The sequence below is a fragment of the Echiichthys vipera genome (genome assembly GCF_963691815.1).
Source record: "Echiichthys vipera genome assembly, chromosome: 13".
Lineage (NCBI taxonomy): Eukaryota > Metazoa > Chordata > Actinopteri > Perciformes > Trachinidae > Echiichthys > Echiichthys vipera.
The window spans coordinates 17,415,741-17,430,493 of record NC_139838.1 but is presented as its reverse complement, the minus strand read 5'-3'; the positions used below and the strand labels follow the sequence as shown (position 1 = coordinate 17,430,493).

General features: G+C 40.9%; 1 protein-coding gene across 1 annotated transcript in view; it reads left to right on the top strand.

The window, feature by feature from the left end:
* The window catches only part of pag1 (phosphoprotein membrane anchor with glycosphingolipid microdomains 1), a 53,618-nt gene extending 38,915 nt beyond the window's left edge, over window positions 1-14,703 (top strand). The window contains exons 5-9 of the mRNA XM_083925138.1: window positions 3,025-3,121; window positions 3,528-3,697; window positions 3,968-4,396; window positions 10,635-10,694; window positions 10,994-14,703. Of these exons, the coding sequence (XP_083781264.1) occupies window positions 3,025-3,121; window positions 3,528-3,697; window positions 3,968-4,396; window positions 10,635-10,694; window positions 10,994-11,356 (1,119 nt within the window). The 3' untranslated portion in view covers window positions 11,357-14,703. The remainder of the gene's footprint in view (window positions 1-3,024; window positions 3,122-3,527; window positions 3,698-3,967; window positions 4,397-10,634; window positions 10,695-10,993) is intronic.
* The last annotated feature ends 50 nt before the right edge of the window (window positions 14,704-14,753 follow it).

Below are 14,753 nucleotides of genomic sequence, written 5' to 3'. Positions count from 1 at the left end.
TCCATCTTATGTGTGATATGGAGGGAAACAGCTGTGTCATCATCTCACTCATCTTACCAGAGTGTCAGGCAGATTAGTAATTACACGTGTGTGAACATTCACACTCAGCCTCTCACGTATGCAAACAGTCGTGTGGAAACATCGATGTTTTTTATAGATTGAGGGTTCAATAACATCTTGGGATTCTGGGAAACCAAAGAAACTCTAGCAGTGAAAGATCAATAATTAAATCTAAACACTGGAAAAACATTTAATCAAATCCATTCTCTCGCTTAAACAAAAGCTCCCACATTGTGTTTCAGATAAAACACACACACACACACACACACACTCTCACACACACACACATACGTGTACACATTCACATAGAGTCCTCATTAGTCCCAGCGTGTGTGAGTGAGATGTCTGTAATCAGGCAGTATAACCACCGGTAAATGAGGCTGTAGATAGCGCTTCCGCGTTGGCTGCATGTCTGAATAAAACACACACACACACACACACACACACACACACACACATACACACACACACACTCTGACTAACCCACTTCCATCACACTGACACAGAACCATAACAAGAGCCTTCCAACACTCAGCTGATTGACATCCTCCAGTTGTTAGTGAGTACTTCTGCTACGAGAGCACGTGTTATTATTGTAATATTATTGGGCTGTACCAAATCGTCGAAGCTTCATTCATAACTATGACATTCAAATTCTAAATCAATACAAGAATTCTGTGCTTTTGCTTTTTTTTTTTTTTCACAAATCTATTAATCCTAGTGAATATTAGGCTTCACTAATATTATTAGTTTTTTTCATACTACTATGTATAGAATAAGTTTCCAGTGGTGAAGGCGTAGGATTATTTACCAAACATTTCCAATAACTAAGAGTGTTGGGAAGTCTAAATATCAAAGTTTTTAAAAAACAAAACAAAACAAAAACCTAAATGTGATAATTTCCAAAATTCACACCATTTTAACCTCAAGAAATACTCTGCTTCAATCAATATTTGTATATAACCATAACAGCTAAAGAAATGGATTTCTATATTTACTATTACTACTATTACTTTACTATAATATTGTAGTATGTGTTTCTTTCTTTAACGAAAATGAAGAATGAAGTTACAATCTGAAAAAAACTGAATATTCACTTTTAATGGAGTTTCCCTTTGCCCTTTCTATGTATGCACCACTATAAATACACTATATCCTCTTGAACATCTTGTCACGGGTAGTTATTACCAACTCCCATAATACTGACGCTTCAGTAACCAAGCAACATTTAAGTATGACAAATGTCCAGCTTTCACAGACTAAGTGAAACCCACTTACTCCCTTATCCCGTCACTCCCTGTGTGTGTGTGTGTGTGTGTGTGTGTGTGTGTGTGTGTGTGTGTGTGTGTGTGTGTGTGTGTGTGTGTGTGTGTGTGTGTGTGTGTGTGTGTGTGTGTGTGTGTGTGTGTGTGTGTGTGTGTGTGTGTGTGTGTGTGTGTGTGTGTGTGTGTGTGTGTGTGTGTGTGTGTGTGTGTGTCAGTCACCCTACATGCTCCCACGTGCACATACGCATTCCTCAGGGCATTTTTGCATTTGATGGATATCTTCACTCGAACCCTGCAATTGCTGCGTGCTCAGTTTGTTCCAGGAGGGGCCCATTTAAATGACGGACCTTGTCTCCGCGTGATAGGTTAAATGGGGGTCTTTGTCTTTGCGAATGAGTAGGTTGCTCATCCGCGATCAGTCTAGCTGTCTTCCCTGAGGTCACGTCCGAACACTGTGAAGTGGCTCTCTACTTCCTGCCTCCCATCTTTGTTAAAATGTTCCACCTAATTGTTTAAATATGTTTTTCATTCAGCCTGGTTTTAGAAATTATTAAACGCCACAAGTCATGTTTTTGTAAGGACTGTGTGAGCAATTTTGGATCCCCATAAAGTTTGCAAAATGCTCCAGAAATCTAGTTAATCAATAGCCCTACCATGAGAATAACTGTTTCCCACCTTGATCAAGAAAATAAAACAACATTAGAATAACAGAAGAGATATTTGGGTCATAAAATAGTTAAAAGATTACATCATGGACCCTGATAGTTATGAGCGTAATTGAACACTGGGTGGGGCTGTGGAGCTTCTAATCCACTCACCTCCTGCTCACACAGAAGGAAAACAACAAACCTAAACAAAGAAAATCTTGACAGAGGTTAATATGTTTTCACAGTTTTTATGAGCTCATAGAAGTGAGTGTCGGAGCGATTTTGTTGCCTACGGAAACAAAAGAGTTTATTTTTCAAGTCCATGTTGATAAATTACTCCTCAATGTGACAGGAACTGGTGATTGGTGATTTGGATGCTGATTTTGCCATGTGATGTAGCAAAAGAGACAACAGTCTTCAACTGGAGAACACGCTTTAAAGAGTCGATGCTAAAAAAGGATCTGCTCTGTCCCTGGTTGTTGCTCTGTCCCTGGTTGTTGCTCTGTAGCTTCGACTCTCCTGCAGAGTAAGGGAGGGTAAAATACAGAAACAAATTTCCCTGTTGGTATCCACAGCCAGCATTTTGACTTCTGTGATTTTCATTTTTACTCGTGCAACATGACCAACGCCTATACGTTTAACTGCAGTCATACTGTGCTATTATTCTTGACTATTATTCCATTGTTTTTTACTCTCACAGAAATTGTTATCTATCTCTAGATATATTTTGTTGGTGGATAAAAAAACACACAGCATTTAATTAAGCAAACGTAACATACTGATAGTGAGCTTAGAGTAATCAGTAATGTGATTGGAAAAGCTATGAAAGGAAGAGATGAAGGACAGGGAAGCGAGGAAATCAGTGCTGCAAATATGACAGCTCCCCAAAGATCCTGAAAAATAATTTACCGAACGCATTACAATCTGCTGACAGTGGTTTTTGTGTTGCACAGAGGTGTGAAAGTCTTTCTTCTTTTTTCTTTGAATTTTTTTTTGTCAGAACAGAGTTGATCAGCTAGCCTCTGACAAACATCTTCTCTTTTGTTGTGCAGGTGTCAGAGAGAGACACGATCAGCCAATCAGCAGACAGTCCAGCGACGGACGCGGCTGTCAGCAGCTCTTATAATGGTCCTCTAACCAGCGGTACAAGTAAGATAGCTAGCTTTAGCTTAGCATGCCATGTCTTTGTTTTCCATCTCGTTATCTGTTTTAACTCTTGGATACTGCTATCAGAGTCACTGTTGTCCTTTATGGTTCATTTACACAATAACAACATTTGCAGCTGCTGTTATGCAACGTCTGTCACTTTCAGCTTTGGTTCATTTTAAACCACAGCTGTTGTTGTTTTATGGTCATATCGATGTAATGAAATGTTCTTAGTCATTTGTACGTGGGTGGGTACTAAATATCAGTAACAGAAAACTGTTAGGACCTATTCTGCAGTGACAACTAAGGAAAATATGTCTCATTATAAGTAAAAAAAACACAACGATAGTCACCAAGAACAAAGCTTTCTACTCGCCCTGATTCCTTCTTTTTTTCTCCGCCTCACCAGTCCTCACAGACACACAGGACACCAGTCCCCAGCCGTCAGAGGAGATGCTCTCCAGCCAATCAGAGCTCAGGTCCTCCAAGTGTCCTCAGGACCGCGAGCTTCCCAGCATTCCTCCCAACAACGCCCTTATTGGGGATGGACCCCCCGCCTCAGGGGACAGCACCTATGAGGTCACTACACCTCACTACAGTAGAATCATGTTGTTGTATTTTTACATGCACTGAGCTTGAATGTGGCTGTTAGAGAATATTTAAGCTTTGTTTGGCTGCACTGGTGACTGATTGATGGATTGAGCTCAGATTAAAAATATATACAGAAAGAATTCTTCCACAAGAGGTTAACAGATGTATTCTCTTCACAAATAGAAAACCAAATCATTAAACGTATTTTGCACATTTACAAGCATATTAAAGAAGCCAGTGGATGTTTCTGACCTCCAGGTGGTGAAGGAGATTGCGGTGGCGTCACGTGACGTCAGCGTCGAAGACTCCCTGTACGAGACGGTCAAGGAACTCAAAAGCCCCCCTGCACAGCTCGGCCCCCCCAACGGTACCATCCAGCCGAGCCCAGATGAACCTCCCCACCACCCCCCTGCCCTTCTAAACGGCCACCTCAGCCCCTGCACACCTGAGCGGGGGCCCCTGTGCGCGGGGGTGGAATACGCCTCCGTCGACCTGAATAAGAAGAGCCGTCACAGTGCCGACATGGAGGCCAAAAGGCGCTCTGATAATGGCGTCCCCTACCACAAGCCTCTGGAAGAACCGGAGGAGGACTTACCCCCGCCGTTACCAGAGAAGGTTCTGGATGAAAATGACAACCAGGCAGTGGTGATGAACGGGCTGGTCGGGGCTGGGCTGCACAATGGAGAGGTGAGAATTGTGTGTGTGTGTGTGTATGTGGGTGGGTGTGGTCATGGTCATGTTGCCATTGTTGGTGTGGCCTCCTGTACGTTACATTCACTGTCTAAACATATAAGTTTAGACAGTGAATGTACAAAACAGTACGAGTCAAAACACAACACTAAAACATATTATTTTTGTTCATGAAGTCAACCATCATTAGGAAAAAGAAACACGATAACTGTATATCTGCCTCCCCTCTTTGCAAAATGCCAAATTCTTTCCTGCAGACTCAAAACGCTTTGTTTGGAACTTGTAAGGCAGCAATGATGATCCCTTCTCATTCCTTCTGGTACCTGCAGTAAGTCATAACGTCATAGCTATGTGTATTTATTTACCAATTAGCAGCTCTTGTGTATAAAAAATAAAACAAAAAAACACCATAAGTCCTGTAAGCAGCAGACATAACGGCATGCCTGTGGGCGACACCAATATAACTTTTCACAAAGATCAGTAATTCATTTTTTTGTTATTAGGCTGTAACTACAAAAAAATAGTCTAATTTTCTGGGCAAACAGTACAGGATTCAGGATTCGGGTCAACTGCTCGCTAAACGAGACCGCCCTGAAATTTTCGGGTGACCCTCAAGCCGAGTGTATTTGATTGAATTTAACCACCAAAACATTAACGTTGTGAAGGTTAATTCCCTTATTTAACAGAACAGAGAGAAAAATAATTGGCAGAAGCAGAAAATGAATTAAAAAAATACAATGGGAAAACATTTTAAATAACAAGAACAAAAACTTTTTTTTCTATTCTGAGTCATTGCATGAGGTTCCATCTGCATAATAACACATTTTTAATTTAGACCGTGGTCATCACTGTGTGTCTAAGCTCTAAATGTCGTACACAAGGCAGACCCACTGAACCCAAATATCCTTTCTCTCATTCCCGAATGCCCCAAGTTTTCCCCATATAAACCGGAATTGAAGAGAGAGACCATAGAGAACCAAAAAAAAGATGAAATGTCTCGCAGCCACAACTCTCATCTGTTAATCTGCCTGCTCAGTGTTGCTTTGGGGAGAGTGACAGACTGAGAGAAGTAATCAGAGAGAGAGAAGAAATGGTAGTGAAGGGAGAAGAGAAGAATGAAAATGGAGGAAGAGAAAAAGGAGTGGATCGGTGAGAGGAAGGGATGAACAGTGCTTCAGTGTCATGCACCGAGCAGAGCAGACCTGGTGCTGCTGCTGCTCTCAGCGTGCTGCCCTCCACATGCAGAGATCCATCAGAGAAAACACACAAACAAAGCAACACACACACACACTCACAGTTCAGAAAGACTTGCATCAGACTGTTGGAAGCTGACAAGTCAATCTGCCGCATGCAGCTTTTGTGGCAGATTCTCTACACGTCTTTCTCTCACTTCCCGACATCCTATGCATTACTTTCACTTCTTCTATTTCAAAGGATAATTATGGTTTATGGGACTGGCATGGCTCATATGTTGGCTTGCGCGTCGATCCATACTCAATTGTCTTTACAACTGGATATATTGCTCTAAAGTTTGGTACAGATACCCACGGTGCCCAGAGGACAAATCCTAATGTCTTTGCTGATCCTCTGCCGTTTCCTTTCGCACTACCATGATTCCCCTAATCTGGAAATACTAGCTAAACTATTGACCTTACCATCAGCCACAGCCGTAGTGTAATTGTTTGTGTTCAGTCATAATATATATATATTTATATACTTAACATTGAGCATGTTACCCTTGTGCATGTCACGTCATTATTGGCATGTTAGCATGCTGTGGTTAGCTTTTAGCTGAACCGACCTCATGGTTCAACTTTGACGTACTGTTCTTGCCGTAGTTGTGCAATGAGAAATTATTACCCACAATTCAGGTGTCACTCTCATTTTTGGTTTAACATTCAAATAAAGGTTAAAAATAGAGGTTTAGATAATCTGGTTGATGACTTATGACTTAAAACCTGTATGATTGTTTAAAATACAGTTTGGATTGAAGTCCACAGTACCAGTAGACCCAATAACACAACAACATAATTATAATAAAACACATTTAATCACATTAAGACAAATTAAACAATAAAGGCAAATAAAAACTTAAATTTGGTAAAAGTGCACCAGCTAAGAGGCCTGATTGATTAAGCAACATGTTATAAAGGCTGATGTTCTTGAGGAATGAAAGAGTTGTATCTACTTGTTTTGATTTTATTTGGTAGAAGTCTCTCACCCGGGTCAGATCGCTTATGGGACTGAATTGGAGAGAAGTAGATGGCTATATCCTGTAACTTTTTACCCCCAGAGGATGAGTGTACTCTCTAAACATGCAAAGGCTCTAAAGGAGATTTTTAAACTTTTGAATGACCCCAAGACTGTTTGACAGGAGCATTAACAAAAACCTAATTCAATTTAGATCATCCTACTCAAAGTTAAGAAACTAACAAAAGAAGTTAGTGATCTCAGCCAAAGAGGACAAAAGACGGGGAAGTCACCAGCACAACCAGGCAATGGGTCATCGCTCACAGCTCATACCCCTAAACTCACGTACAGGAGAGCCGAATCAAACCAAACACCGATAACTGAACTACTGATGATCTCCACCCCGAACTTATATAACAAAACACAATACTCTAAACATACGCTGGGAGGAAAAGGAGGAAAAAGAAGCTGCGGCGTAGATTAGTCTATTGTCTTGGTCCCCTGTTTCCACGCACACCATTACTGATAAAATAACTTGTAATAAACTAGAACTATCTTTTAAGATGCTTAACATTCTTGGTACTTTTTTCATTTGCTGCACTACCCCCTGGCCTTATTTTATTCTCTTTTTTTAGTCACATCTCTCCATCCTCTCTCCTTTGTCTCTGCTGTTGTAGCCACTTAGTTAATCACTGCTGATCAATTAGACAGCAGGCCAGTCTAGCCTCATCTGACCCCCGAGTCTGTGATGAAATCTTGATCTCCCTGAGCGACAATATATCTCCAAACATTAGCACCAGCCACACACACACGCTCAAAAATGCGCCCATTTATAGATGCACCCACATGTACTTTGTTGGGATGTCTAGTCAGCATTAATGCTGTTATTTCTCCCCTTCCCCCTACATTACATTACACACACACACACACACACACACACTACAACATGAACCCTGAATGTTCCTGGCTCCCCGTGGTTAACGCCCGTGTATGACCAGGAGCCGTTGGTGATTTGTCTTGTCAGATCATGTGTGCGTGTGTGCGTGTGTGTGTGTGTCTGAGCCCAGTGAGTGCCAGCTGGCCACCATCACTATGACAGTTAGTCTGGCTTCATGATGGATGATATGGGATATAGAAACTCTCTCTCTGTTTCTCTTACACACACACACACACACACACACACACACACACACACACACACACACACACACACACACACACACACACACCCACACATCTGTACATACGCTGGATTGCCTATATGTAAATGTGTGAGAGGAATCCCCTCAGGTAGCAAACCCTGCTCATACACACAGAGGCTAGCTTCCTCATACACACATATTTTCCATACATACAGCTTGTTTCTAGTTAAACCTCCAATGCAAGACACACACTCTTCTATGTGTGACCTTCCATTCCCAGCCTCTCTGACCCTGTGCAGTTGTACAGTTGTGTATGTGTGTGCGTGCGTGCGTGCGTGCGTGTCACCTGTGGGCTTTTCACGTAAGGTGCAGGAAATGAATTTGACTCCGCCAATGGGCTGTTGGGGATTCAGTCCAGGTAAACTGCCATAGTCAGCACTGTTGAGCTGCTTATAGCTAAAGGGAATCAGTATTGTTAGATAGAGGATTTGTGTTTGTAATATGTGTAAGTGTGATAAAGGTCATACTGTGAGTTGTTGGAAATGTGCTTTATATAAACTTGCAATTTGTGCTGTTGTTTATGCACTTGAATGAGCACGTGCAAGACAGGCAATGCAGATAATCTGAGCTGATGTATTCATACTGATTTGTATGTTCGTGTGTCAACGTGCACGTCAGCATGACACATTGACACCTGAGTCGTCCATCTTCCGAGGCCACTGTAATCAGCTTACTGTCACCCTCACATGTCCTGTATGTCATTGTGTACACAAACACATTCCCATAATCCTATTTCACACACACACACACACACACACACACACACACACACACACACACACACACACACACATACACACAGACACACGCACACAGACATGCGCACAAACCCATCGCGTCTTATTTTCACACGCCAAAATCTGAATTTCACATGTAATGTCTTGGTGAGTATTGACACAACAACGCGGAGCCCAGTCTGTCCGACGTTCCTGCGACAGGCTGGTTTCCGTTGCCACTGTTTCGGGTGCTGCCGATAGACTTGCTGTTTGCTCATGGGGGAATTGTCAGGTCTCTCTAAATCATTAACAAATCAGAATGTTGTAGAGACCTACTCTATATGGAAAGTGTCCAGAGATGTTATGATTTGAAACTTACATTGAAATTGAATTAAAGAAATACCCAGTCATATTAGTTTAATATGCATTAAATAACATTTTAAAAGGGGACATATGCTCATTTTCAGGTTCATACCTTTTGGGTTTCTACTAGAGCATGTTTACATTTTCAAAATAACATTTCCTCATGTTGCCTGTCTGAATATACCTGTATTCACCTTCTTCCTGAAATGCTCAGTTTTAGCGCCTGTCTCTTTAAGTCCCCCTCCTGAATAAGCCCAGTCTACTTTGATTGGTCACTGTTTCTGGGTCTTCCACATCTGCTCTCTAGGCATCTCTACACCATCTTTGCAGCAGGAATGACTGAATGTAACGGCGCTGTAGCAGCAGTTTCCACCTATATATAGTATAGTTGTGACATCACAACTGTACAGAAGTCCTGGCGGCTCGTTTAAAGTCACAGTTTCTGCCTTTTGATGCCCTCACAGTATTTATAGTTAAAACTTGACTTGCTTTATCATGGAATCTCACTTTTTTACAATATGGGACCTTTAAGAATGTAATGCGCATATGCATCAAATCCAGGTGTGTTTATTAATGACTATGTGACTGACTGATTGAACATTCAAATACTTGAGCCAGGAATGATCCCACTGAAAATTATATGCACAGATATTGTGAGACGCCCTCAGAGGTGCAATGACTGGGTCACAAGTCACCTGCGTCCATGTTTCATACGCAGACTCCTCCGGGACACTCTGCCTAATTGGTCGGCTAATTGAAGTAAAATGAAAAAGGCATATGCTGCGTTTCAGAGTGTGTCTCTAATCTATAAAAGTAATCATGTCTCCAATCGTGCGTAAGTAATCATATTGATTTAGGCTTTTTGAGAAAATGCCAGAGAAACATGTATCTGCATGAAAATACTATGACACATAGCTGGGGCGGGGGAGCATTGATGGATGATCTTTATGCACAGTTTTTTTCATTCAGTGCATAAGAGCATAGCTTCTGCTGTGATGTGCCCTTGCCATGCCTCAACAAGTGAACAGCTTTCCCTTTTTTCACATGCATTAGCATTAACCTTGGTACATCCCGCTAAGGACTTAAGTCAGAATGTATTCCGTGCATTGAGGCAGAAAAAAGAACACAAAAAGCATTGTTTTCCTCTGAGGGAAGCGTGTTAAGAATTCAGACGATATGAACTATTTAGTCAACGCTGGCAGCGATATTGAGGTTCTTGTTAGACTCCTGAGGCGCTGTTGTCAGATGTGCTTTGTAGATTAATGGCTCCCTCATCGATCATAAGGCGAAGTGGACAGAGCCTGGGCACAAAACATCACACTCTCCGTCACTGAATATTGACTTTTACTCAATAATTTTCTTAATGAATGGGTGGTTATACAACATTAGTTTCATATGTATCACAGCAGAAACAGCGTTTTTCTCCCCCACTGCTGAGGAAGTTCACTTTATTGATTGGTTATCAAGCCATTTCTCAATTGCAGTCCCCCAAAGTTATTTGAAACAGCTCTATTGCTACACTACTTTTAGTATTACAGTTTGATGCTTTCGATTTTTAGAGAATTTGTTTACGGATTGTTTTTTTTTTTGTTTTTTTAAATACAGGAAGATGCCACATGTGGGGCGACCACTGAAATGTTGCACACAGCCACTTTCAGGAGAAAGACATCCACTTTGTGGTTTTAAATGTCTGATTCTGCGCTCAGTCTTTTCGTACACTATAGACCATATCTAAACCTATTTTTTTGTTCTTTTCTTCTCCAGTTACACTCCCCTTTGTCTCCTGCACCGGGGTTCGACAAACACATTCTCTCAGACAATGAGGTGAGTGTGTCAAATTCTCTTATTTCCCAAAGTGCCATCTCCTCTCCAGAGACATCAGCACTTTACTCTGTGAATGCCAATGCTCCAAGCACCAACAAGATTTTAAAAAGCGGAAACTGGTAAAAGAGTACATCAGACAAAAAATGTTATGAAGGAAAATCCTAGTGGGGATCTTTTGGTACAAATGCATCAGAGACTGTTTTTTGTGTGTTCACATTCCTGTTATCTCAAGAAACGCAGTTAAGTTTATGACAATTTTATACAAAATGAGGCAATTCACAAGTGTTTCTGTCTTTCAGTCAGCTGTGTACTCTACAGTCAACAAAACAAACTGTGACGACGCTGTGAATGAGGAAGACAAAGAGCACGACTACAGCAGCATCGCAGAGATCAAAGGCCTCGTCACAACCTCTTCCTCCAGTGACCTCTACGCCACCGTCCGAGATATCTACACCCAGCCGGACGAGCCCCAGCTGGGGGACGACCCCGTCTCGGACAGCACAGATCCCGGCTACGAAACCATACGCATCCCAAAGACTAGTAGCACAGATGATGACCACAGGGCCGGACTGGGAGCAGAGGGGTCAGACGCCGCCAAGGCAGAGCCTGACTACGAGAGTGTCGGAGAGTTGGGTCTTGGCCGGGAAATGTCCCGCCTCTGAGCTGTGTCCCCTCAATGTCCTCATCTGTGGCTTTGCGAGAGAAGCTTACAGACGTGACTGTTGTGCTTTGAACCTGCTACCAAGCATGCTTATGGTGCATGACTTGGGGGGTGGGGGGGGTGGTGGATGTTAGAAAAAGGCACATCACAGCATCCATCAACAATGCATGAGTGTACTCTTTACAGCATGGGTACGGTTTATCATATCTGAACTTTTAATTTATCAGCCACAGTGAATGTCATTGGTACTGGCAGGCCTAGTAGAATATGAACTGTAGTGCCTCAGTCATTGGGCATTAATCATGTGGATGAGTGCACTTTGGATCGTCATTAAATTCCTCTTCTGTCTTTTTGACTGTGCATATCATGGACATATTTAACAGCCCTTGGTTGTGGAAAGAGATCAAATAAATAACTCATCATAGAAATAAATATCCAATCAAGTCACACATGCCGCATTTTAAGGGTAGACACAATGAGTGCCTGGGATATAAAAAAAAAAGATACCAAGAATTCAGTGCCATATAATCATGAAATCCATGCACTTACTGTACATATGAAGGTAACATTATTTGTATGCCCCTTCTGCAGCTGCTAGTGCTTTTCTAGCTTCTTCTCTGTGACTCTGTGTCATGTTTTATTGAGGTGTCAGACGGTGTATTTGTAGCTGTTCTTTGTCAGGTTTGGCAGCACCTCCACTCATGCATTATCTGCTTGAAATTCCTGTGAAGGGTTCTAGGCAGGGAAAGCTAAAGGAATTTATCTGTGACCAAATGTTTGGTTGAAACAATTTGATAAATTACGCCACCAAATAGAAATGATGACTGCTACATACGTATTCTTATTTTTGCTTGTGGTGTCACGGCTGAAAGCATTTTTAGATGTTTCACAGTCCATGCCAACATTTTTTTTGTGAAATTCGTATTTATTTGAAGATGCATATTGTTGTGTGATTGTGAAATGCTACAGAGTATGTCTATAAGAGGGAAGTCAATATGGTTTTCTAGAAGTTTCTGGCATTTTTATTAAGATACTAAATGAAAGTGAGTTGTGAGCTAGTGACAGCTGTATAGGTACGCTTTTCCGTGACTTTAAAAGAAGTAATCAATTAAAGAAAACATGAGAACATATTTTCTTTTTTTTTGTGATTTTGCAAAACAAATTCAAAAGAGGTTTAAAATGACACAACAAAAATAGCATTTTTTATCTTTTGTATTGTGTTTTTTGGTTGTCGGGATTATCTGAGCCTACTTGTGGTACAGTCTTCAGTCTTCAGTTGGCAGCCTGGGTGATTTTAAAGCACAAGGTTAAATATCATGGTACCACATTTAAATGCGCTTATCAAAAGCATCATTACAGTCCAGCTACTTTTTCTGCACAATTTGAATATCTAATGCTTTTTAACTTAGTAGTAGAAATAGAGTTGTTCCGATACCTATACCAGTATTGTAAATGCCTCAGATACTGCCTAAAAAGCTGGTGTCCGTATCTGTGAGTATATGCTCCGATCCAATAACATGTAATTTAGCCGCAAATTTTTTGTTTATTTAAAAGTGGCCTATTCATGTTCTTATTCCGTTATGGCACATATCACATCCATACTGGGTTAGTAGTATACAGCTGCTGTTTTTTTTTTTTTTAAATGCACTGGTATTGGATCGGTACTTGGTATTGGCCGATACTGGTATCTGGAAGGAAACTATGGTATCAGAACATCTCTACTGAAAAAAACACATCTGTCTGTTTGTAGCTTGTACTGACGACATGCCGATCAAGGCTTGTATATACTTAGAGCACTATTTTAACCAACAATTACTCGCTGTACGTTTTATGTAAGCTTTTACTTATTTGTACAATGACCAGAGTGGTAGAATTTTAAAATAGGTCTGTTAAGAGCACTGATGTATGTCCGCATTGTTTGAAGGAAAACTGAAAACATGTTGTCCAATGGCTTCTGTTTTTGTAACCTTATTGTAACTCAAAGTTGTCAGATAGCTTTTGAGTTCTAAGAAGTAGTATCCAGTCAAATGTCAGAAATATGGTACAATGTTTTGGTACATGCATTTTAAGAAACCCTGAGTGAGGTACTTTTATTTTTTTTCAATGAATTAATGTGTCAATACTGTTGTTTGATGTTTGTTTTGAAATTTTAAACATGAACAAGTCTCTCCCAAATCCAAAAACTAGAGTGCTAAAACTCAAATTTGTGATGTCATCAAGTATAAAGTGTGGAGCTGCTCCATAGACGATGAATTGGGAAAGATGAACTGACAACATTACAATGGAATAAAGCTCATTTGGTTATGAAAAAAATGAAAATAACACATTCATTGTCTATGGAGCTGCTCCAGACTTTATACTACAAGTGTGAGACTTACTGCTTTTAGAGAGAGAAGCTCATGTTCACGCATATGGATTGGACTTCCCTAGTCCTTAGAAATAACATAATGGAAATCTTAATTTTGGTGATATTCCCCTTTAACGGGGCAACAATGCTTTTTGCTGTAAATATATTTTACTGCTACAGTATCTCCCGTCTTTGCAGAAAAATTGGTGTCATCTGTTTCCACCCACATCAAAATATTACAGCATCAGTTCATTTTTCATTAGACGTGCAGGAGCTTGTTTGTGGTTTGGGCAAAGACAGCTAGCACGCTCTGACTGGTATTAGATTCTTAAATGATATCAGACATTTGAAATGCTCGAACATCCCCCCACATCTCCCAGCAATGCTGTAGTGAAAGATGATTTTAAATGCAATCCAGTCGCAGTATTTTATGAACAAAGACGGTTAAATGAAGCCTGTTAAATAAAAAGTTAATTTCTGCAAAGAAGTAATTATCATTGTCCTTTACACTCCCCAAAAATTGTTCCTCTCAATGTGATGTGGCTGTGTATCAGGGTGGTGCCATCCTTTATATATTCTATAAATGACCTGTAAGGAACTGATCTGTCAAAAGGGGGTGTTTTAGTGCCAAATCTAACCAGGAAAACACACACACACACACACACACACACACACACACACACACACACACACACACACACACACACACACACACACACACACACACACACACACACACACACACACACACACACACACACACACACACACACACACACACACACACACACACACACACACACACACACACACACACACACACACACACAGCCTCTCCTTAAGCTCCACTACTCCCGTAATGAGACCATTTGTTCCCCCTACAACCGGCAGACAACTCTATGGTGACACCTGCCTTTAATCGCAGGGCAAAGCCTGTTTTGGAAGTTATGGCCACATCTGTCACTCCACTCTGTCCTGTTTCCATTCTCTGCATGTAAATATTTTATGACATGAATTGTTCTATTAAAAAAAATATATATATATAATAAAT